This window comes from Macrotis lagotis, chromosome 7 (genome assembly GCF_037893015.1).
Source record: "Macrotis lagotis isolate mMagLag1 chromosome 7, bilby.v1.9.chrom.fasta, whole genome shotgun sequence".
NCBI lineage: Eukaryota > Metazoa > Chordata > Mammalia > Peramelemorphia > Peramelidae > Macrotis > Macrotis lagotis.
Window position 1 is genome coordinate 9,623,921 of NC_133664.1, and position 26,246 is coordinate 9,650,166.

Here is a 26,246-nt window from a genome sequence, read left to right on the forward strand (position 1 = left end):
AGAGAGCTTGTGACTTGGGTAGGGTCATAAAACTAGGATCAAGGGTTGGATTTGAATTCAGGTCTGACTCTCAACTTTAGGCTCTATCCACCCCACCTGGATATCTTCCAAATTTTTCAGCTCCCCTTTATTTCTTCCCTAAGGATATAAGTTCCTTTAAGGTGGGGTCTGCCTTCCTTCCTTCCATTTGGGTCCCAAGCACTTAGAGCAGAGACTAGTACCTTGTAAGTGCTTAGTAAACAATCTCGTGGTTTCTCTCTGTAACTATCTTCCGTCTATCTCCCTGTCTGTGTAGATAGGGCCTCTCTCCTCTGACTGATCCCAGGACATGCCTTCATGGACCCAGGCCACTTGGTCATGCCAGACAAGTTCCTGTGGTCATAATGGAATAGTCAGTTCTGGCAGCCAGAAGCCACCCATGCCTGTCTTAAGTGGCTATGGGAAGGTTTCTGAGAGGTCTCTGAGAAGACAGTTCTTTAGAAGGTTGAGTCATGGTGGGGAGAAGACCAGCATGTGAGAAGGTATCAGAGGAAACAGGAGTGTTGGGAAATAGGCGTCTTTGGGATAACTCGAGGACTGAGAGCCCCTGCTTCTTTCCTAGCTACTCAAGAAAGATGAAGAGAACTCGGTGTTTATTTTTCAACCCACTTGAAGTTCTTCAGAATTAATGAGGAGTGATGAGCTAAAGCTTGGTCCTATTGCCCTATTTTACAAGTAAAGAAACAGGCCCTTACCCAGAGAAGGTACTTATTCCTTGCATAGAAGGCGATTGATGCAGTGAAAGTTTATGCACTTGGTCTTAAAAGCAGAGCTGAGAATTACCTGGTCCAGCATCACCCTGGTGGTTAGTGGTAGAACTGGAAGGAGCCCTCAGTCCTTCAGACCTCCAGACCAGGACCCATCCTTTGTACCGCCCTGCCTTCAGGTCCTGGCATCAGATCCAGAGCCACGACAGGAGCAAACACAATGAGCCACAGACTAGCATCATGATTTAAGGGCAGCATGTTAGCCTTGGCTCAGAATACCCAGGTTCTAATCGTGTCCCATAGACCTTCTTAGACTGGAACTCTAAAGAAGTCATTTAATCTCTCCAGGCCTCATTTCCCTTAACTGTGAAAGTGAGGGGGTTGGACCCAATGACACCCCAGATTCCTCTGACTCTATGATTCTTGGATAAGTGACATGAAGCAGCCTTCCATTGTGGGGGTGGGGTGGGGGGCAGGGAACAGACTAGGGAGGGGCAGGAGCTCCCTCCAGCCTACCATCTGGTAGCTTCCTCTTTTAACTCATTATTCATGCTAACTAGGTGCTAAGCTCTGTGGTTTCTAGGCTACTGAAGTGCTGAGCACTCCCACAAGTTCTGTCATGCCCTCTAAATGTGGCCCCCTTGGGAAGCTCTCCAGTGGCCCTGTCCAGGGGCCAGCTGTGCCCAGGAAGCTTCTGGTGATCCTCTCATTAAGGTTCCAGATCTGGCTCACATGGAGGGCAGCCCCCACAAGGTTTCTCCTCCCCAGCCATCCAGGAAGGGAATCCCTTTATTGTCTGTGGGCATATTGTCCCAGCTCAAGTGAGAGACAAAGTCACCCAATAGCAGCCCTGGAGGTGTGAGGAGAGAGCTAGCACTTGGTACCACACTGGACTCCAGGGTCTGTCAACAAAGGCTGCCCAGCAAATCTGTCTCCGGTTGAATGGGAGCCCTGGTGAAGATGCAGATCTCTGGCCATTTTCCTCTAGATATTATTTATAAAAGCTGCCTTGGCCTCTGAAACCTGAAGACTGTTCGTCAGAAGCAAGTTGCTCCGTTCTCTTCATTTAAAACCCTAACCACCACAAGGTAATTAGTGATAATGGCTCATATTAACCCAACTTGGAGGTGACAGATTTCACCAGAAGGGATTTGCAGAATGCAGAAGTTGGTTACTCAGGGAAACCCAGAACTCCTCCACATTTCACCTGGGCTTCATCAAAGGACACATTGAATAGCCTAATTAAAAGCATATTAAGTTTAATGGAAGTGAATGTTAATTGGAACCCCTCCCCTTTGCCCTTTCCCAGATCTTTTGTGTCTTAATTTCCAGCTTCTAGTTTGGTAATCAATGTTTCCATTGAGGATACTTCACTCTCCCCACCCCTCACTCCCACTTGCCAACAATTAAAAATTGAGTAGGACTCTAATGACCTCTTCCATAGCTGCATTTGGTGAGTAAGTAAATGTTTCTAGCCAGGTTACTCATTTATATCCAATTAAGTGTAATTCTAAAAGGTGTCCTTACCCCTTAATAGGCAGCCTTTGTATGGAGGTTGAACCTTAGGGTGATTTACTTTTAGATCAATTAGAACTCTTAGAGGATAGATCCTGGGATATACAAACCAGCGGATGCCTTTTTGCCACCCCCACCCCTTAGGAGAACTAGGAGATGAAGCCAGTGAAATTATTCAAGAGCCGATTAAAATAGTTTTGAGGATTTTGTTCCATGTGCAGAAGATTTCGGGTTATTAACCAGTTGGAATGAGCGCTAGGGTTAGAAAGGAACATTCTGGACTCCAGTGGTTTCAAGCTCAATCCACATCTGTGATAGACATGTTTTCGTTGGTGATGCAGAAAAGTAAAAGAAAAAAACCAGATATGCCTAATTAGTTTCAGAAACTTATCCATAAACATCTTCTCACTTTTATTTATGCAATGAAACTTGGACTAATCAACAGATAACCTTGGATTCAATGACATGGCTTGGGGTCCCATACCAAATGTGTGACCCTAAACTAATCACTTGCCATAATTGCCCTTTTAGTCTATAAATTGCAGAGAATGTCCCAACCCAAATTGAGAGATGGAGTTTCCTCATCAGAGAGCTCCATAACCAATAAAATCAAAGGTCCAGTATTCATTCCCCCAAATACATTTCATTTAGTGTTTGATCTCTGGCTAAATGGTTGCTGTTGTTCACTCTTCATTCTTGAAGAGGACCAATGACATCAGGAGGAGGTTGGCTTGACTTGCAAATAAGGCAGAGCAGTACAAAGTCATCAGCCTCACTCTCTTGTTTAGAGTCTAATGGCAAGACACAGGTCAGGAGGACCTAGTGGATGACCTCAGTTGAAGTAGGAATTCTGGGTCTATTTAGGCTAAGGTCTTTCCCAGGGCCTGGTTTGTCTGATGCAACACCCATTCAGTGATTAAATTCTAAGGAAGAATTGAGGCAAAAGATGACCTAGTTTGCCTTCTAAAAGAATCACTCTGGGAGGGGAAGACCTTCAGGGGTCTGCCATATAAAAACTGACCACTAAAGAGTAGCTCTGTGGATGCTAGAAACCCCTCTAACTCAGCTCCTATGATTATTTTCCACTTAGATACCTATGAAAAAAATCTTTTCTTGCCACTGAGGTTTTATATTATCCAACCAGTTCTGTAAATGAGATCTCAATAGTGAGCAGATATGAAAACCAGCAAAGGACTGGCATCAAGGAGCTGGCCCTTTGGAGAAGGAGTTTATCTCAAAAGTTTGGAGTTCATTTTGACAGGTCTATTGAGAATTTAAATTTGAAGTCATAGGAATTTTGAGATTTCCTAATTTTTGTGATCTTATTGAAATATTTAACCTTGTCCAACATTTTGCCTTTGAATGTTTGAATCAGCTTCTGTATTGTGAATTCATCTATTCAATTTTCAGGGGGGAGATTATCAGTTGATGGAAGGAGATAAGGCAGTCTGGTACAGTGGATAGGGCATATGGTTTGGAATCCAGAAGATCCGGGTTCTGGTATTACTCCAGATACATTTGAGCTGTGTGATCCTGGACAAGTCACTTTATCACTCTACCCCTAAGGCAATTCCCTAGAATTATTCAATAAATCATCAGTGGGTGGAAATCTTCTTGGATGGAGGAAATTTCCACAATAGGAGTGCCTTGTATTGAGGAAATCAAAATCCTTTCCTAGATGTATGTATCTTCACTGACATAAGATCTAAATTCTGCTAAACTTAGTTTTACTTCTCTAGACTCCTAAAGCCAAGAGAAGCCTTATCTGGCATCCTCCTTCATATTTTGCAGATGAATAAAGTAAAGCTTAGAGAGAAATGACTTGTTTAAAGTCACAGATATAGCAAAAGTCAAAATGGGGACCATCTTTTAGCTCATACACCAATGATCTTTCCATGGGGCAACATGAGGACACACAAGAAGACCTTCCTGAAGATGCTATTGATGCCTCTATGGAAGGCTTTTGGAAGGCGTTAATAGACCTTTCTTTCACCATCATCCTATTTAAATTTTCAGCTCTCCTTGTGAACTTGAGTCAGTTAGGCCCAATAAAGGCACTGAGCCTATTGGAATATGGTCAAAGATCAAAGAGGAAACTGTCCTCCCAGTTATGCCTTGTATTTCCTGGTGCTATTCCAGGCCTCAGTGTCAATTTTCCAGCTTCCCTGAGGAGAGTCCAGTTGATGGATGAGTGGTTTGTCAGCATGGTTCCATCTTGGGCGCCAGAGGAATGGGCCTCCCCAGCACTACTGGTGTGGTGGAACTCCTTCACATGGCCAGAAGATTGGCCAGAGGGAATCTATGCCCATAGAGAAGCTCATACATAGGTGCTTTGTACTCTTTTATGTTGCTGTCAATGGAAATCTTTCTCTAAGCTCAGTCACTTGAATTTCAAAATGTGAATTACATTTTATTAAAGGTTAGAAGGAAAATGTCACCACTGGTACTGGAAATAGATAATTCACAGCTCGCTTGGCAGGTAGTCATGCCTTTCATTAATATTATTCATTAAAATTATGAAAAGCAATAAGCTATTCTATTCCTGCTTATTAACTCCATGAGAGACAACAGGAGGCACTGGATCCCCCCTGAGCAGAGCAGGGGGCCACTGGTTGGTTTGTATTTCTCAAAGTGAGGTGCTATTCAAAAGGGACTGAGGAGATGGAGGATTTTCTTTCTCTTCTAGAGGTGGATGAACCATTTATTTCAAACTGAGATACAGTGAAAATGTAGTTCAGAGAAGATATTTAACATCTGCTATATTCTGGTCATTTGGAGAAATTGTTCAATTCATTATTCAATCTTTCTCTTTCTCAGTGATACAAATTATATACAGAATGCATAATGTGTCCATATGTATTTAACACACACACAGACATTTGCCAATGTGACCCTGGTCTACTCACTTTGCTCCCTACAAAATGAATATTTTCTGATCTCAAATGAAGGGGAAATTATACCTGAAGTCTTTGCCTGACAGAGTTGTTGTGAGGTGCAAATGTGTTAAGGTATGTTAGGTACATTAAAAACTTTAGGGATGTAAATGTGTGCATATATGAGAGGGAGATTTAGTTGGCTTTTTTTCCCCTTGGGGGAGGGCAATCAGTAATTTCAGGAATCTTAAAGTGAAGAAAAACCTTCTACCAATGCAGAACAGGTTTACATTTCAGAGTTACATGGAGGTGTGAAGTTAATTAACTTGTCAAGGATTATTTCTTTAATATGTGTCAGATGCCAGACTTGAACCTAAGTCTTCCTGGTTTCAAGGATATTTCCCTATGTAGTTCACCATCAAATTTGGGACAATGACTCTCTTTTCATCTTCCAATTTATAGAAATATTTTCACTGGTTATTAATATGGATGACTTTGCATGGTGCCATGATCATTCTACTCCCAGAGCAAAACCATCCTCCACTAAGTGTGGGCCAGAGGCTGGAGGGATGAAGACCAGTTCTTGGTTCCTGGCTCTGTCACCTTTGTGACAGATATATTGACATGGATGAAATGCAACGTGGGATTGTTTGGGGTCCTTGAGATGATGTGAGGTAGTCTACTCTCCTCTTCCTTAGATGGCTCTGTCACCTTTGTGATGTGAATCAACTCATTTTGGTTTCAGTGGCCTCATCTATAAAATGAAGACAAGGAACTCAGTGGCCCCTCTGGCTCTTTCCAGTTCGAAATCACATCAGTCAACAAATATTTATGAAGGCAGGGGACAAGCACTGACTAGTTTAGCAAATGTGCTTTTTTTGCAGTGCTTCATCTGGATTTCTCAAAGGTCAAGCCTATCTACTTCTCTGTTTGGTTCAGATTTCTTGTAAATCAGTAACTTCCCACATTTGCTATTTTCCATATTTCTCTATAGTTACTTGGATACTTGGATGGCTGTGCACCCATCCACATGGGCCAGCTGGCCACACCTCCTTCTGCTTCATGCTTTTCCATTTCCTTTCATAAATCCTTCATCAGGAACCTACACAATGGGCTGGGGGGGGGGCTTATTTCTCTTAGAGGTGATCAGATTTTCTTTTTATTGTCTCTCCTTCCTCATGGCAGTCTCCTAATTCTGTCTTCTAGTCCACAAGTGTTCTTGATATCTCTTCTACGCTCTTCCATGATTTCAGTCATGCTGTGTCTATGAAAAGCCAATCTAGGACTGGCTCTCCAATACCTTTAATAGTCAGCACATCACCATTCCCACTATGTTTGGTTTTCAGAGTGAGCATTTACACCTCCAAAATCATGAAATCAGAGTTGGATTTATTGTTTTACTGATTGTCTAGAATTAAGAAAGTGATAGAGAAAATGGCAAAAAATCAACTTAAACTTAAAATTATTTTCCATTTCCCCCTCAAAGTTCCAGTTGTTAAACAGTTGCCAGCATATCACTGACTTCGGATCATTAGAGCTATGGAGTCTTCAAAGATGGAGAGGACTAGAATCAGAAAAATAGGGTCATCTGGTCCAACACACTCATTTTCCAGATTAGCAGAGTGATGCCTATAGAGGTAAGGGAGCAAGTATCAGAGGCAGGTGCCTTGGCTCCACAGCCTAGCTCCGATCATCATTTCTATATTGGTTTGGAGGAGCTGTAGCATGGGATTGCTTGGGGTTCTTGAGATGATATGATATATTCTCTTCTCTTCTTTCTCAGCTTTCTGCTCAGCTTGCTGCCCATCTTCAGTGTCTGTTCAAGATTCATGCTTACTCATAGATCAGTTCCTTTGTCTGAAGGGAGTATTTCTGACAGCCACAGAGGGAAGAAAGGAGAAACATGGCTATTCTTCCATCATGTAGATGGAGATGGGACATCCAACTAGGTGTTAGACTCCCAAATGAAAAGAAACAGAGACCTACAGACCAGGAAGTGTATTCAGGGAAGGAATATCATTTCCCCCCATTCGAATTCTGTCATACCACCTGAAAACTTTAACATGAGATCATGTTAATGATGGATATGCTGAGTCAAAAGATGCTAGTGCTCATTCTTACTCTACCATGACTTTAGATATATGACTTAGTCTCACTGAATATTATCTTCATCATTGATAAAATGATAGTTGTGCCAGTTGCCATAATAGGATGGTAGCAGCCAGGTCTGAATTCAAGTTACCCTCCGATCACGTCTGACTAGTCACCAGATACTGCTTGGACAGATTAGTCCATATAAGCCTCAGTTGTCCCATCTGTACTTTAAATTGCTAAATTATTGATGAATTGCTGATCTCAATCAGTGGAGTGAATTTTTACACTGAGAGTACTAAAAAGGGTGAAATCACAGAACATGATTCACCAGATTCCTTTCCACATCATCCCTCTCCTCCCCAATGGAAATGATAATACAAATATTGCTCACTCAGAGTCATTTTAAGGATTATGCACATGAGAGGAAGGTATTATGATTATGAGATTAATCCTTCATTCCCTCTTCTGACACAGTTTACAGGCACATTGTATCTTAAAATAAAAAAAAACACTTGCTCCTCAGCTCTGGAAAGGATACATTATTTTACAATGTAGGAATATGTGAAATGGGCATCAAAATACTTCAGGACCTTTCCCACAGACCCATTTTCCTCTTTTTTTTTTTCTCTTTTTAGGAGTTCCTGCTTAGCATCTGAGACTTTAGTTTGCTCTGGCTTCCTTACCATCGCCCCACACACACATACCTTATAGAAGGAACACTTCATTCAAGTCAGGAGGTGAACACTGGGAGAGGAGGAAGACTCGGGTTAGGAAATATAAATAGCTCTGCTGAGAGGGCAGCAACGTTCTTCATTGTGCTGTTGCCACAGCAGCCCCAATAACTCAAAACAAGGAAATCTGCTCTCCTGTGTAATAGAAGGCAGACCTTTCCCTGAAACTTTGCCAATGAGGTCTTTTTTTTTAAATTCCAAGGACCTGAGTGTTTACCTGCAAAGATCTAAAATTAGATCTCTCTTTATATCTATGATAGGGTCATATAACACTGTTCGATAAGATATAGCCATTTTTTATCCATGGTTTTGTTCAGGCTTTGGAAATCAAGGGATTTTCCATACCATTATTAATGCTGATATCCATGAGAAAGCATTGTTCTGACAAATGGTGCTTCCCCTCTGAGGTATTACATGTTCCAGGAAGAATTTGGAGTTATGGGATCCAAGTTTGTATCATGCCTTTCTCATGTGGAATATTTCACTAGTCCAGTGAGTCAGGTTGGTGCAAGTGGAAGGCACTGGGATTAAGTTCAAATCCTGCCTTAGGTACTTTAAGGAGCCATATAATCTTGATCAAACTACTTAACTTTTCCGGTTCTCAGTTTCTTCATCTGTAAAATAAGGTTGGTGGACAAAGCGAAGTCCCTTCTTTTCTGCTCTAAATCTATGCTGCTATGAATCCACAGGGAATCTCTCCTAAAAGGTATGTAGTGCTGATTAACCTTTCAATGAAGAGGGAATGAATAGTCTTTTCTCTCACAGAACACTGAATATCCTGACAGGGTCATCCTTAGTCTAGAAACAAGAGCCCTGTAATAGGAAGTCAATCAGTGCAAACTCAAAGCCCTGGAGATTGGTGGTAAATCAAATATTTATTTACTAGACCATATTTGCTGGTACATTGTGTTAAAGCTTTGCAGGGAGTTCCCAAGTCGGCATCTGCTGCCAGATCTCATGGTGTTCTCCTACTCTAGCCCAGGCCAAAGCAGGAAAGGACTCGTCTTTTGTCAAAAAGGTATGGTGATAGTAATAAGAAACATTTTTTTCCAAGGCAAATGGGGTTGAGTGGCTTGCCCAAGGCCACACAGCTAGGTCATTATTAAGTGTCTGAGACCGAATTTGAACCCAGGTACTCCTGACTCCAAGGCCCGTGCTTTATCCACTACAAGACCTAGCCATCCCAACATTTTATTTTTCTAAAGGAAAAATGAAAATGTTGAAAGGATGCAACTGGATTTGGGGATCAAATATTCTGAGGATGATACTGGTTTTTGGCTGCCTAGCTTGTATAATTTCTATACGATTACTTTGTTTTACTGTTGATTTCTTTCCAAATCATCACAAATCACCCCTATCAAAAGTGAGTCTTCATAGTAGTAGACATTTGTGTCTAATGAGTTTGTTTAAATGCTGAGAAGAAAAAATAACCCCACACATGTGTATGTATGGATGTATTTAAACAATGTCCATACACAAATACAAATCTGTATATTTAAATACGTATATATCATAGATATACACAAGCATATTTATGCATATTTTAATGTGTTGCACATATATAATGCAAAAGTATTACATACATGTATATCCAGGTATGTATATCCATGCAATATTTAAATATATATATGCACACAGAGAAGCCTCTATATACATATATATATATATATATATAAACATATCAAAGTCTATAAACATCCAAAATTATATATTTTCTATATGTGCATATGTTTATAAATGTGTAATACAGCACATCATGGTGGGGAACTTGGAATATGTGTGTCCAGTGCCACCTCTGGCCTATGTGGATCCTGACCACCCCATGACAACCTGCCTTTCTCTCACCCCTCAATCTCTAAGTTGAAGAAAAACTGCAGAGTCACACAACTGTAGGGATTTCCTGTTTTCTGGGGTCTCTATACCAGTGAAATGCTTGATCCAGGGCTATGTCCGGAGTCATAGATCATTTTTCTTTGGTTTGGAGTAAAATTGTTAAGTTGCTGATCCTAGTGGGAAGCAGAGCATCCTTGATTTTGGTCTGGGAAGGACCTTAGAAATGATCTAGTCCAAACCTCTCATGTGACAACTGAGGGAAAATGAGATGAAGAGAAATTCAGAGACTTGCTCAGGATCATTCATAGATGATAGGGTTCAAATCCAGATCTATTGAGTTCAAAGTTCTCTCTCTGTTGATGGTTTCTAAAGACTCAAGCTTTAGAAATCACTTAGTATAACCTCCTTATTTTACAGATGGGGAAATGGAGGTCCAGAGAAGTCAAGCTGTTTCTAGAACTTGGACTGGAAGGGACTGTAGAGACCATGTAATCCAATTACCTTATTTGACCCATGAAGATATAGGTCCAAGAAAGGCAAATGACTTTCTTAAAGTCATTAATGCAACAAATGGTAGAATTAAGATTAGAAACCAGAGTTTAGGGGCTGCTAGGTGGTGCAGTGGATAGAGCACCGGCCCTGGAGCCAGGAGGACCTGAGTTCAAATCCGGCCTAAGACATTTAATAATTAACCTAGCTGTGTGGCCTTGGGCAAGCCACTTAACCCCATTGCCTTGTAAAAAAACCAACCTAAGAAACCAGAGTTTATTAATCTATAGGCAAAAGAAATAGAACTGGGATTTGAATTCAGGTTTCCTGACTCCTAGTTTATTGTATTTTTCAGAAGTGGCTGTTGTGAATTACATATGCTTTCCTTCTACTACTGATAGCACTAATTCCTTCCAGTATTAATGAGCAATAGAGTGTCAGAGAAGAGATTGCTAGGTTTTTGTCATTGCATTCTCTGTCTCTAGCATAGTTTCTGGACCATAGTATTCACTTAAAAATGTTTATTGATTTCCATTAACCATTCTCTTCAGTTCATAGCATTCTTGCAAGGGATTTAATATATACAGACTGCATTTCCAGGTTAGCTCATTCAATTTATGGTATCCAGTGGTCTGTGCCTGCCCATGTAGAGTTTACAGTTGGAGAATAGGACAGTGAGCTCCTCCTTTCACTTTGTCCATGACAGCTGCAAGTAGAATGGTCAATGTAGAGATATCATTCAGAAAACCAGTGAACATTTAGACCTTGGTTTCCAATTTTTTAAAATAATATTTTTAATTGCATGTAAAGACAATTTTTAACAGTCATTTTTTAATATTTAGGGTTCCAAATTCTCTCCTTTCCTGTCCCCTTCCCTCCCCCTAAGATAGTAAAGCAGTTTGATATGTTCTACATGTGCAACACTGCAAAACATATTTCCATATTAGCCAAGTTGGGGAAGAAGAAACAGATGAAATACATATACAAACACAAAATAAAGTGAAAAATAGCAGGTTTAATCTGCATTCAGACTCCATCATTTATTCCTCTGGAGGTAGAATGCATTTTTCATCATATGTCCTTTTGAATTACCTTGGTCATCACATTACTGAAAAAAGCTGAGTCATTCACAATTTAATATCATTAAAATTTTGCTGTTGCTATGTACACTGTTCTTTTTGGTCACTTCACCTTGCATCAATTCATGTAAGTCTTTCTAGGTTTTTCTGAAATCATCCTGCTCATCATTTCTTGTAGCATGCTAGATTCCATAGTGATCAAATACAACAACTTGTTTAACCATTTCCCAGTTGATGGGCATCTCCTCAATTTCCAATTCTTTGCCACCATAGAAAGAACTGCTATAAATATTTTTGCACAAAAAGGGATTCCCCCACTCCATTAAAAATCTCTGGGATACAAATTTAGTAGTGACATTGCTGGATTAAAAGATATACACAGTTTTATAGCTGGATTTGCGACTTTGAAAGGAGCTCCCAAGACATTGATTTGCTCCAAGACTCACAGTTCTCTTCAACTCCTCTCCAAGCCAAAGGATATGAGGACTCATTCTTAAACAAAGCAATTATCTTTTTTATTGGTGTGTTTGATAGGTAACATGTATTGCCTAGAACAAGCTCCCTTTGTTTAGCTTCTCCAGACTGGGGCCCAGGTACCCCTACCTGCCTCAATGCCCTCTTACCTATAGCATATTTTAAACACCTTTCTTAGTCCCTATTACCTTGTACTGGAAACTGTATTTTTAGACCTTAAGCAGAGCCCATACTCTGTATTTAGACATCTGGCTCAAAGACTAAAATTTGCTCAGTGAGCAGAAGAAACACTTGGAGAATAACATTTCAAGGTTACAGATAGTGTCCTGGGTGAAATGCTTTTTTTCTTTTTTCTCCTCTCTATTGAATATCACATAAACAACAGCCACTGAGTGGCTTTCAAGATTAAGAATCAGGATTGTGGAGGAACGAGTGATTACACATGGAAAGGAGCTCTGGCAGGTCATTGTTTGGAGGAAGCTGCACTGGATCTGTTTTATTTCTGACTTCAGAGAACTGCACATTTTCAAATGTGGTTTTCAATTGTTGCGAGTCAAACAACTTGGAAAAAAGAAAATAAAACAAGCAAGAACAGAGGAATATTCTAGCCAGCTCACTTTTTAATATTGGAAAAATATTATTTATAGAAATGGGAAAAAACACAACCCAACAGCAATTACATCACAATCTTTCATAGGCTTCATCTTCTGCCTTTCTGAGGGAGAAGTTCTTTGACCTCTTTCAGCCTCAGTTTTCTTATTTCTGAATGGGAATAGTTTTAGTAATTACCCCATGGGATTTTTGTGAGGATTAAATGAGATGAAACATTTTAAGTCAGTTACAGACTTTGCATATAACTATATAAATGGTAGCATTAATTATCATATCATTATTGATAAAGGGATATTTGAAGTTTGATAAGGAAGCAAATGTAATAATGGTCAAATGAGTCAGAAATAGTCCCATTGAATTTTAGTAAGAAGCCAAGTTTCTTTAACCCCACCTGAAATTGGAGTTTTAGATTGGAATTGAGTCTTTGGCTACCATTTATTTTCTCCTTTGGAAGCAGCCTGGCGTATGATTTAAAAAAAGGGAATCCGGAAATCCTACTTTTGAATCCCAACCTGGATGCTCTGAAGCCATGGAGAAGTTAGTCAACCTCTCTGAACCTCTTTTTTCTCATCTGTAAAATTAGAGTCCAGCACAAACAATGTCTATCTCTTTGGTTGTTGTGGTGAGGCTCTAATGAGATCATATATGTGTGGTCCTTGCCCATTTTAAAGGCTATCTAATTATCAGCCTTTATCTTTATATCTCTGGTTTGGAAAACACCCATCTTATTATATATTCACAGTTCACCTTGTGGGGATCTCTACTTTGAAAGATTGGTGTGAGATCCAGAAAAAAACATATATATATATAAATATGCTGTAGGTAAGAGAGCAATAGGCATACAGGCAGGTAGGGGTACCTAGGCTCCAGTCTGAAAAAACTAATCAAGGGGAGCTTGTTTGGGGCAATAAACAAGTCAATAAAAAAGATCTCTCTCTCTCTCTCTCTCTCTCTCTCTCTCTCTCTATATATATATATATATATATACACCCGTATATATAAATACACAAAGAATAATAGATTATTAGACTGTTAGGGATGGAAAGGACTATATCTAGACCTTTCTTTGAAGAGGTGAAGAAACTGAGGCCCTTGAAAAACGGAGTAACTTTCCAAAGTCCACAATAAGCCAATCAATAGACATGGTAGAAATGCTTTCTATGTCCTAAGCAATGGTAATAGAGAGATTAGCAAAACTAGTCCCAAGTAGTTAATAGTCTAATGGGGGAGATGATATGCAAACAATTGTGGACTTGTAGAATATTAAGGGAGCTTCATGAAGGGGAACAAAGAAGAGCTTCTTCCAGAAGGTGACATTTTAACTGAGACTTGGGTAGATAGAGGTAAGTAGGAGCATGGCAGCAGGCATGAGGAATGCCAATAGATACCCCAACTGGGGTATCTTATGTAAGGGGCTTCAAAGAGGTGAGTGTCACTGATTTTCAGAACATGTAGGGGAGGATAGGGAAAGTGGCCTGCTTGGGAAGGGTATCACCAGCCTGACATAGGATTTTACCTTTGATCCTGGAGGTTCTTGGAAGTCACTGGAGTTAATGGAATAGGCAGAACTAGAGAACATTCTAAATCATGGGTGTCCAGCTTTTGACCTTTTCTAGGCTGCATTGTCCAACAAAAACTTGTCAAACACTGCAATATAGAATTTAATGTTTATTTATGACTGCAATGTAATCTGCATTACCAATGAGTATAATAATAAAATGTAATAATATAATCAAATATAATAAAAAAGTAATAAAGTATAATGAGCATAATAACCAACATTTACTTTTTAAATATGAGTATAATAACATTTACTTTAAAAAAATAAGAACATGCCCTGTTTAATGTGAACACTGAGCCTAATTCTAAATATTAATTTTTCACTAAAGAAAAAATAATGACAATAAAGTTGTCTCTTGCAATTACTATGAGTCATATAATATTTTAAAGTAAAGATCCTAATTCCTTTATGCATATCTTTTGTAAAAAAAAAACAAAAAACCCATGTCATTTGTGACTAACACAATGTTAGTTTTGTGAATAAGTCATATTAATTAAGGGTTGAGCTGGTCTGTGATGTTCTAGCATGTGTTCCCCTGTTCCTTCATTTTCTGGTTACCCTCATAGGCCTCATGAATGGACTTGAGATATACATGTGACTCATGATGGTAGGTGGGGCAGTGCAGGAGAGAGGGTTGGACCCACCTGATCTAAGTTTTTGTTTATACAAATTGTGTTTCATTTCACAAAGGTAATAACATCTGCTCATTTTTCAATTCATTTTTAGAAAGATCAGTTTCTTAGCTGAGTAGCAGATGGAGTAGAGTAGAGATAGACCCAAGTCAGGGAAGAGATCGGAGGTCCTTGTGATAGTCTCAGCATAACATGAGAGCTCAAAGAGGGGACAAGTTGTTGGTGAAGAGGAAATGCAATGGAATTTTCTGTGTCTTTAGAGACAAGGATCCCCTCTTCTTGTAAGACTGGGATGAAGGAGGTGATAATAGGAGTGATTTGAGGGGAGGAGTTGAGAAAAAGATTTACCTAATGTCTCTCATTCAATGCAGCAAGCATTGCTTATTTATTTACTGATATTTAAAGTAGCACTAAACTGCATGTTAGGGATAAAAAGACTAACTTCGTCCTCACAACCCCAGAACAGTGTCTGCTCTCAAGGAGCTTATAATCTACTATATATATAATTCCCAGGTATATAGTTTCCTTTGGTTTTGTTTAAATTTTTGACATTTTATATATCTGAAGTCAAGACTTTTAAATATTTAGTAAAAGATTTAATGAAAGTACAGAATTTCATTCTTTTAAATGCTTCACATTTATATTTGTGGAAATTTTGATTGATCTTGTTTGAAGCTTTCCTCTGCTATTCATTTTCCAGTTAAATACTCTGAGGGTCAAGATTTAGATTTCACATATACAGCCTTCCTTCACATCTGTATTTTTGCTCCTCAAGGGCAGGGATGTTATCTTATTTACCTTTTTTATTCTGCCCCTGGTCCAATGACCTTGTTCATGGTGACCCCAACTTATTATCTCATTGACATAGGCAATTCCAGGTCCGGAAACATCCTCTAACAGTGTTTATTTACAAATGTTCCCCATTTCCAATTTCTATTTTTTTTTGGTCCAGGGTGCCCTGTCTATATCTAGATGGCTCTTCTTCCAAGTCTTAGAATCCCTGACTTTTCTCAAGTCTCATCTCACATGCTATGTGCTGGCCATGTGCCCTGAGGATGATGCTTATCTCTATAATTGGAAAGATTATATCTTCCTTGTTTATATCTCATGCATATCTCTAAGTCTTCATGTTGTATTTGCCATTAGAATATAATCCCCTTGAAGGTAGAGGCTGTTTTCATTTTTTGTATCTGTGGGGGACCTCAAGCTTCGCACCCAGTCCAGAAGACCTGCTTGCTGACTGATTGAGTTGTCTCCTGTTTAAAGTCTGAGGGCTACCTTTGCCACCAGGAGATTAAATTATTTATTCAGAATCACACAGTCTGAGTAAGGACTTCAACTTTAGGCTTTTTGAATCTGAGGCTGGATTTCTACCCACTGAACCCTACTGCCTGACGTTACAGAAGCTCAATTTTTTTTTGTTGGATAAAATTGAATTGACTACTTGTGAGGGTAAAAAGGATACATGGAAAACTTAAAAGCATTTTATTGGAATGTCCATTTCCTTGCCTAAAAACAGGTTAAAGAAACTTTCTTACTAACTTAATAATAGTAATTTTAAAAACTACTTGCTTCACTGCATTTCTAAAAAGCAATTAAATGAGAATATAGGGAATCTGGCTTTTTTGAAGGGATTTTACACATCTGTTCATTTGGGCTCTAGATTTCTTGAATTCATTTTCAATTACATTTTAAATGTAATGTTCATGTTTAAACAAAAACAACTTTAATTTTCCCCACTGGCCTATATATATACCAAAAGTGAAACATTCCTCCTTTTGCCTACCAAACTTGGCTAGATACAACATGGGAAATAAAAATAGTGGGGAGCTGTCCACAGCTGAAGCTGGTGCAGAAGATGAGATGGGCAACATTGGTTAGTTTGGCCTCTAAAGGACAGAAGCCTTGACTCTGTGCTGAGAAATGAATCAAACTCATGAAATACATCTTTTGAACAAATGCACACCCTTTTGAATACCAAGTAGCTTAAACTTACCCCCAACCATATTACACTACCAATTTATTTCACACTTGGTGCCTTGATACTCCCATATTGCAAACCCATATTTTGGTACTTCTGACATACCTTTTTCTTGTGATTACCAGCATCCTTTTTGGTGGGTGATAAATATCTCTGTTATTTTATGACCCTCTTGTTATGACATCTTGTTCCTTTGTTGTGAATTGGATTAACCATTATGAAAAATTAATTGAAATTATTCTATATAAAACTATCATGTCCTTTGACTCAGAGATCTCATCACTAAGCCTATATCCACAGAAGGTCAAAGAGAAAAAAAGGGGGTGGATAGAGCACTGGCCCTGGAGTCATATCCAACCTCAGACACTTAATAATGACCTAGCTGTGTGGCCTTGGGCAAGCCACTTAACCCCATTGCCTTGCAAAAACCTGAGAGAGAGAGAGAGAGAGAGAGAGAGAGAGAGAGAGAGAGAGAGAGAGAGAGAGAGAGAGAGAGAGAGAAAGGTACAGATAACTTACTTTTTTATATCACCATTTATTATATAGCAAAGAATTGGGAACAAAGTAGATACCCTTAAAATGGGGAGGAACTAAATAAATTATGGTACATAAATGTAATGAAGTATGAGTATAGAGAATAAGGATATATGAGAAGATTTCTATGAGTTGATAAAGAATAACACAACCAAAATCAGGAAAACAATATAGAGAATGACTAGAATAATGGGAAGAAAAATAGCAAACTGGACATTTTGCAGCAATAATGACAAAGCTTAGTTAGTCCCAAAGAAGAGATTTACAAAAACTGTATACTTTTCCCTTCTTTGCAAAGGTGGGGTTCTAGGGGTATGAAATGTTGTCTTCAGTCTCCAATTTGGTTGCTGTATCCATTCATTTTGCCAAGCTGCTTTCCTTTTTTTCCACTCCTTTTTGTAAGCCATTCTTCTTGTGTAGGGAAAAGAGGAGAAATATATTTAGAAAGAAAAAGATGTAAAAACAAAACTATAAAATTTAAATTAAAAATAACTAATATATTTTTTGTAGAAATTCTAGGATGTGAAACTGTGGGATGGTATGAGCTAGATTAGGAGATATTGAGGCAGATACAATAAGAAAGCATCTTCTTAATTTCCTCGTTGGATGTGTGTGTGTGTGTGTTCCAAGGGTGCTTGTTTCTTTAAGTATTGAATAGAGTAGAAATCATTGGGAAAGAGAACATCAAAAAACTCTCAAAATAGTTATCCATATTTTTCTCAGTTTATTTGGTATTTTAAAATGTTATATAAGCTGCCAAATTAAGCTGAATAAATATGGGTTTTCATCTTGCAGATGAGACATATAGCAATGCCATTTTTTCATAGTTATATTGAATTCTTATGTTTTTAAAATCACATTTTTTCCTCTCCAAAAGGAAGAAAAAAGGCAGCTCTCATGCAGCATGGTGGAATGGAAAGGGCAAGAAAGTTGGAGTCAGACCAAAGTCTGAATCCCACCTCAGAGATTTACTGGGTGGCCAAAGACAAATTACCCCTTTTCCCCCATTAAGCCTTAGTTTCCCCACTTTATAAAATGGGGATAAAATCTCTAATCATTACTTTTGAGAGTAGTTGTTAGGCTCCAATGAGACAATGCATAGAAAGCTCTTGGAAAGATTTAATGCATTATAGAAATACCTCTGTTCTTTAAGATTACCATGATCTCATTCTTCTCATCTTTTTCATATATTTATTATTTATCTTAAAATAGTAATGAAAATTAATTTACCATTTTGAAGACTATTGTGTGCCTGCTGTTCTTATTTGTGTGATAGATGACATGTCAGCATCATGGAGACTTATCTTGACTGGCAAGATGTCAGTTATCTTGATATTTCATCTGTCCCATGGAGGATACAAACTCTGGCACTCTGCTTTGCAAATATTTTCTCATTTGATCTCCACAAAAACTTTGTGAGATAGGTGCTGTGATTATGCCCATTATACCAGTAGAACCTAAGGTGGGAAAGATTAATTGATTTGCCCAGGGTCATACATCCAGTAAATGTCGGAAGCCAGCTTTGAACTCATGTCTTCTGACCCCATGACCTATGCTCTGTACACTATAGTGTCCCTTATCTAGCTCTCAATACTCTACATGCAGGCCAGGATCTTTCTCACTCTTTATAAGAAACATTGGATTGAGATTGTTAGCACTCGGTTCCTAAAGGAAGGGTGTCTCCCTTGTTAGAATGACAGTGCAAGTCAGCTTCTCTTTGGTAAAGCTTGTCCTTCCCATAAAACTGCAGTTGTTTCCCCAAAGCCTCTTAATGGTGTGTAATCATATTTTTTTGAAGTCTGAAGAGTCCACCCCCTGCCAGGTTGTCTAGTGTAGGGAGTCCTTCTGCCTTGATTTTTCTAGCTTGAGGTTAGATATGTCAGCTCTTAGCATTCTAGGGGTACCCTGAGGAGCTGGGATATCTTTCTCTAATGCTTTCAGCTCAAACCCTCATTCTAGCAGGATCCCTCTTCTCTTAGCGGCCAATAACGAACATCTCCATTAAACCAATAAAAGTTGATTAGATTTGACAGAGGGATATTTACTTTGAATATATAGCAGGAACAAAGATACAAACATTCCCTTTCTCTGCCTTCCCACACATACTGCTTTAGGAGCATACTTTTCCTCAGACCATCTTGGCCTATGGGAGGGTGAACTCAGATTTAATGCAGTCTTTACATAATAATGGGCCACCAAGTTTACATTTACCTGTGGCATCACTGCTCTCTCAACTCTCACTAGATTGAATTTGAAAGATGCTCTTTACTTCTTGAGACTTCACTGCCAAATCAAGGACCAAAGAAAACCCATTATGGATTACACTCCTGAATTTATGGGTGGTGCACTCTTCAGAGCTTTCACAGTTCATAGGCTTGTAGCCTCCAAACTCACAAATAAATTAAAACAACTAACACTGAGACCCAAGGTCTAATTTAGAGGAGCACATACTGACTTTGGATAGGAAGGATGTGAAGCTTATCTCATCACATCCTTGTCTTTCTTCTCCCGGTGGAGAAGTCAGAATAAGAGAATGACAGACATTCACTTTCCTAATGCCTTTTGAATGTCCCTAAGATCTAGCCAAGCAACTATAGCCAATAAAGGGAGCTTTCTTTTAGATGAGAAATAGCCTAGAAACAGTTCCAAAATGTCTACCCATATGGCAAAGACAGTGTTGAAACTACAGCAGCCTAGCTTTCTGCAGAGGATTGAGCTTATGAGGATTGAGCTGTTTAGCTTGATTCTCACCTTCAACACTTAACTGTGATCTAATGGGCAAGCCACTGGACTCTCCCTTTCAGTTCCCTCATCTGTTAAATGAAAAAATTGACTCTTCTAATGCTTCCTTCACAGGGTTGTTGTCAATATTTATTAAGCACTTACTATGCGGTCAGCACCATAGAAGGGCTGGGGTTGGAAAGAAAAATAAAAGAGGCCATGTATATAAGGAATTCTCAATCTAAAGAACTGGTGAGCCTTAAATGAGATAATGTCTGTAAAGCGCTTCCTTTCTAATGCTGGCCATACCTGCGCTCACCTCCCAAACAATGAACCTATTGACCATCTCTCCATAAACAACTCGGATCTCTATATCCAGCCTCAATCTCTCCCTTGAGCTTCTGTTCTACCTTCCATCTGCCTGTGCATTTATTTGTATTATTCTTGTTATATTTTCATACTGGATATACTCATATCCACCAGTTGTCTTCCCAATTAAAATCTAAATTCCTTTTAACTCAAATTTAATTATTTGTATGCTGATTCCCAGCACTGAACACTCATACAGAGTAGATACTTAATAACTGCTTAGATTTGATTGATTAAAATTTTATATCCTCAATGCATGTCATTGTGATTGTTGTGGTTTAGTCGTTTTTGTCATGTCCAACTCTTTGCGATCCCATTTGAATACTAGAGCGGTCATTATTGGTAAGTCAGTCACAGCATACCAAGCACAGGGGACTTTCTTTTGACTTTTCCTTTTAAAAAAGCTTTATACATTTTTGGATGATTTTCCCTGTCAGTTCTTCCTGTACAATTGAAGACACATTATCGTTCTGGGGAATTAGTTAATGTCTCACTCACATCAGGTTTTGTGTCACCTCTAAGATGAATCCTTGACAAGCTTCCCTCAGAGAGATCGGTGCTGTTTCGGAAGTATTTTTAATACAGAAATATTGTCAGTTCTGTGGATTCCTAAAAGGATAATTCAAACTTCTGTTTTCATCACTAGAGTTGAGAGATTTAGTCACTGTCACTGTCTGAACTCATAATTCTATTTCTCACCTCCATGATTTTGCAGAGGTGTCTCTCATGGCTATGAGGCATTCTTTCTTCTCCTTAGCTTCTTAGCAACTTTATCCATGATCTAAACTTTTCTCATGTGTCACCTCTCCTGTTCATCCCTTCCTTATCTTCAAGCAGCTAGTCTTCCTCCCCCAATGATTTGGTATTTACTTTGTATATATTTTGTATTGTTTTTAATCTGTTAATGTCCTATCCTATCATTGGATGTATGTTCCTTCAGTGCAGGGAATGTTTTTAATTAGGACAGTGTTTGTTTTTAATTTTTATCTTTGTATCCCCATGTCTGGAGAGGCAGTGTGTTCAATAGAGACTGATCCCAGAACATGAAGGATCTGACCGTAAATGACTAACTCTGTGACCCTGGGGAAATTTCAGAACCACACAGTGTTCTGAACCATTTTCTAAGACTAAAAGATGCAGAAAAGATTTTACTTCTACTGAGGAGAGTTTCCATGAAGAGACTTCCCCATACCCAGGAAATCACATTTCCAGTTAAAAAAGAATAAAAATAAAGACAGGCAACTCTTATGCCTCACATAGTTCCTTCACACAGCGATTGCTTAATAAATATTTGTTGAATTGAATTAAACTCTTGACACATTTACAGAAGTGAGATCTTTTGATTTTGCAAAGTTGAGATAATAAGCTCAAAAATGCATTTCCTTGTTGGTCAGGGAATAGCATGGACAGGAAAAGAAAAAGATTTTCCCTGAAATGCTGTCCTAGCATCATGTCCTCACCAAGATGAAGGGAGGCAATAGTGTATAGAATCAATTCTCCCCAAATTACCATCTCACTGAAATTCTCTTCATGTACTTTTCAATGGTTCATTTTCCTAAGTTGTAAAACTCAGTGGTGCTTATAGTGTGTGTGAGTCTATTTTAAATGGCCTCATCTCCTACTGCATTTTCAAGATGTTTGGTTGTGTTCCAGGCTGTAGGATTTGATTTATATTGTGCATAGATCTCTCAGTTTATGGGGTCAACCTCAAAGATTCTGGTTGCAAACCTCAGACTTTTTTTTAATGATGCTTTAGCAATTGAAACGATCTAATAAAAATTAAGTGAATCATGTTTTAATGACTATTTGTAGGCAATATTTTGGAGTTCCATTTATTTCTGTTTAGAAGCTTGAACCTTACATCTTATTACGATGAGAAGACCTTGGAGTCAGATGACTTCGCTTCTAGTTCCATCCTTGTCAATTATTAACTGTCATTCTGTGCCAATAGTCAGTCGATCAGCATTTATTAATTCAATACATGTTTGTTGTTTATTGATAAACAGATGTTATAATTTATTAAATCAATAATCATTTGTTCTTATTAAACATTAATTATCATTTGTTAAATCAGTCACTTTTCTTATTTGTTAATAAACAAATTTTAACATTTATTAATTCAAGAGACATTTGTTATTATTAGGTTTAAGATACTGCTGAGAACTGGGATCACAAATTCAAGACTTCTTCATCTGTTAAGTGAGGAAAGATTGAATCATACATAATAACTGACATTTATATAGTACAAAAGTTCACAATGCATTTTCCATACATCATTAACTCATTTAACTTTAATTAACATTTAACTTTCCCAGTGTCTTTGAGCCACCCCTTCTTCCATACTGATTCACTTTCTTCTTCTCTTGGTATGATATGGACACCATCTAAGTTGGCTATAACTAGCCTTCAGAACCTCCTTTAAGAACTATGCCAGTCCCTTACAGGCCAAAACCCAAGACTAACTGTCATCTAGCATCACTTAATCTTCATAAATTCCATTCCAAAAAGCAATAATCTCAAATAACCTTTGCCATGTACAATTTTAAAGTATTCTCATTTATTGCTTTCATCTTGGGCATAGATTTCAACATGGAAGGGACTTAAAGTTCAACTGGCCTAGTCTCCTTCATATTTCAGACTTGGAAACTGAAGTACAATGAAATAAAAATTTTCTCAGGCTGCTATAATACAGAGAACACTGGACTTTGCTTCATGAGAGACTGAGTTAAAATCCAGTTTTGGTCACTCCTTAAAGGTGTGACCTTGGACAAGTTACTTCTCAGAGCCTCAATTTCTTTATCTGAAAAATGGAGATATTAATAAACCCACTGAGTTATTATGATCAAATGGAGCTAATGAAGAAAAGACACTGAACACCTTAAATTTTATATAAAGATCAGTAATTGTTTGTAGTGGTAGTAGCAGTAGCAGTAGGAAGAGTAGCAGTGGCAACAATAGTAGTAGCCGCAGTAGTAGCAGTAGCTTTAGCAGCAATAGTAGGCAGAAGTAGCAGTAGCAGCAGCAACAGTAGCTGTAGTAGTAGTAGTAGTAGTAGTAGTAGCAGCAGCAGCAACAATAGTAGCAGCCCAGCAACAACAGCAGCAGCAGCAGTAGTAGTAATGGCAGCAGCAGCAACAGTAGCTGTAGGAGAGGTAGTAGCAGTAGCAACAATAGTAGCAGCTATAGTAGTAGCTTTAGCGCAATAGTAGGCAGAAGTAGCAGTAGCAGTAGCAACAATAGTAGCAGCAGTAGTAGTAGTAGTAGTAGTAGTAGTAGTAGTAGCAGCAGTAGCAACAGCAGCCCAGCTAGTAGTAATGGTAGCAGCAGCAACATTAGCTGTAGGAGAGGTAGTAGCAGTAGCAGTAGTAGCAGCAGCAGCAGTAGTAGTAGTAGTAGTAATAGTAGTAGTAGCAGCAGCAGCAGCAGCAGCAGATGTAGTAGAAGTGGTGGTAGCAGTAGCAACAATAGTAGCAGCTGTAGTAGTAGCAGTAACAATAGTATTAGTAGTAGTAGCAGCAGCAACAACTAAATAGAGCATCAGGTACACTTAGCAATTGGTCATAGGAGCAACAGCAGCAATAGTAAATGCCAGCTGTTACTAGATGTCTAAATGGACAGTGGTATGGTAAGAAATGATTGAAAAAGAGCCAGGAAGCCCCGGGTTCAGTTTTTGCCCTGTGAACAACAGTAATTGTGTTAACTTTGGCATATTAGTCTCTCTCTCTCTCTCTCTCTCTCTCTCTCTCTCTCTCTCTCTCTCTCTCTCTGTGTTTCTGTCTCTGTCTCTCCTAGGCCCTTTTTACACTCAGTCCCTTAGTAGAAGGACAGAAGAGGAAGCTTCATCTTCCAATAAAATCATAGATTTGTTCCAAGAAAAATCAATCAGTCACAAGAGTTGGATTAAGAAGCTAAATCTTCCTTCTTCCACTCCTGCCTTAGACTTTTCTACCTCCATGTTAGCCCTTTCTATTCCCCAGTCTTCACTGTCAGTCTGGGTTTGTCTTGCCCTTACTCAGAGGGCAACATCAGCTCTTTCGTCCCTGGGTTTTAATTGGCAAAACCCCAGAGGAAGAATCTTCTCAGCCAGGGACCCGAGTTATGGAATTTTCTACATCCGGAAACTTGGCTCATTTCCAGGGCAAAGCAATTTATCCACAAATGAGTCGCCAGTCTCTTCCCAGAGATCCTCAGAACAAAACACCCCTAAATTGGATCCCCCCCTTTACAGCCAGCTTCTCTGTGTGTGTCTGGGGTCAGAAGCACAGGGAGATCCCTGTTCTTCCTCCTCCTCCCCTCCTCCTCCTCCTCTTCCTCCTCCTCCTCCTCCTCCTCATTTTTGCAAAGCCTCTCCTTAGGACTGAGTGAGCAGTCCCAGGGCTCCTCTGGAACAGGAAAGCTTGCCTCCGTCACTTCTGCTTGCCTCTCCTAGCAGGTACGGATGCTTCTCTCTTCCCCAAGTCCTGCTATATTTATAAAATCCGACTGCAGAAAGGGAAGTGAGCTGGAAAAGTGATTTTTGTGCCTGTAGCATCAGGTACTGTTTAACCAGTGGGAGGGCCTGATAAAATTAGCAGGCTGACTAACCACTTCCCTTCCTTGTTGCTCTTTAATATTATAACGGATACAGAAAAGTGCAGAGGCAAGCCTGGTAGTTTGCTAGACCGCAGTCTACTTTTTTCAAAGGGAGAATGCACAACAGGACGGGTAAGTTTCTTTCTTAACTTTTGAGATGAAAGGGAAATTGAGTTTGGGGTGGGAGCATTTGAAGAATAAGCTTCTTGGATGGGGAATGTGAAGCTGCTCTGCAGAAAAAAAAGCAGCCGATGCTTTCCAAATGATCAGGAGCTGCCTAGCATGAAATGCTCATGGGGAAAGAAACAGAAAGATAGAAAGAAGGAAAGCAAGGGCAAAGCAGTGCCTTTGAGTTACCTTAGCCAAGTCACTTCATGGTTCTGGGCCTCAGTTTACTTGTCTGTAAAATGAAGGATTTTGGCGAGATGTCCCTTCTAGGTCTAAACTTATGATCCATTTGTCTTAGATCTCATGAGCACAAAGATTGGCAACAGAGATGTGATTTGATTTCAGTTAAATCCCAGTAACAGGGAACTTAATATTCACGAACCTAGGAGGGAAAGCCTCAGTCACCTTGGAGGTTGAGTTTCCTGGCAGACTTTACTTTCAAACAGTCCATTGGAAAAAGTCAACTATGGAGCTGAAACCTCAGAATTTGACCTCCCTCTCATTCTGGGAAAGGCCTTTGCTTCCAGGGCTCATTCGAGAAGCCCAAACTAGGTGATTGTGGGTAAAAACTGCTGATTTCATCTGTTAGTTGACAGGAGGAGAGGCTGAAATAGACTGGCATGGTCCAGACTCATCCAGAACTTCAGGAGTGCAGTGAAGGCTTCTGAAAAGGGACAGATAGCCAGGATAGACTCCTAAGCAGACAGGACAGTCCCCTTTCCACCAGAACTCATGTTCCACATGTGTGACAAAGATTTTAGGTAGAACATTGTCATTGGAAATGGAATTGCAAGGCCTAGGAGGATGAATCAACCTGCCTATGGCCACATTTCCCAGCCCAGCAGTCCAGAGAGCTGCAAGCAGCAACCAGATGTTCTTTTTGGACTATAGAGTTGGTTTGGATGTCTTCCAAATTATTGGCTGACTTTTTCTTGCTTATCTAAATGACCCAAGATCAGGGTAACTTGCTTCTAGTCTTCTTATATGATTCAGATGTGCACAAATGTATCCTCTTCTCCCCTGACCCCAAATGTCCATTAATTCTGCTTTTTTTTTAAAAGCAGTCCAGTAGAGTAGATAAAAGCACTACTCTTCTAGTCAGGTTGACCAAAGTTCAAATGTAGGCCCAGACACTAGCTGTGTGACCCTGGCTGTGCCACTATTTGTGGATGTGTTTCTCTCCTCTAAATTGAACAGGTTGAACTTGATCATTTCTTTCAGCTCTAGAGCTATGATTTTAAGTTTCTGGTGATATACTTTGT

The 26,246-nt window shown here is 39.2% G+C and overlaps 1 protein-coding gene across 8 annotated transcripts in view; it reads left to right on the top strand.

Moving 5' to 3' along the window:
- HDAC9 (histone deacetylase 9) overlaps positions 1-26,246 on the top strand; it is a 947,449-nt gene that overhangs the window by 258,019 nt on the left and 663,184 nt on the right. For 2 of the 8 annotated variants that reach the window (XM_074195434.1, XM_074195438.1), the window contains exon 1: positions 1,270-24,948. The exons of the other annotated variants lie outside the window; for them this stretch is intronic. In XM_074195434.1, the coding sequence (XP_074051535.1) occupies positions 24,933-24,948 (16 nt within the window). In that variant the 5' untranslated portion in view covers positions 1,270-24,932. Of the gene's footprint in view, positions 1-1,269; positions 24,949-26,246 lie in introns of those variants that run through there. 8 annotated transcript variants of the gene reach the window in all.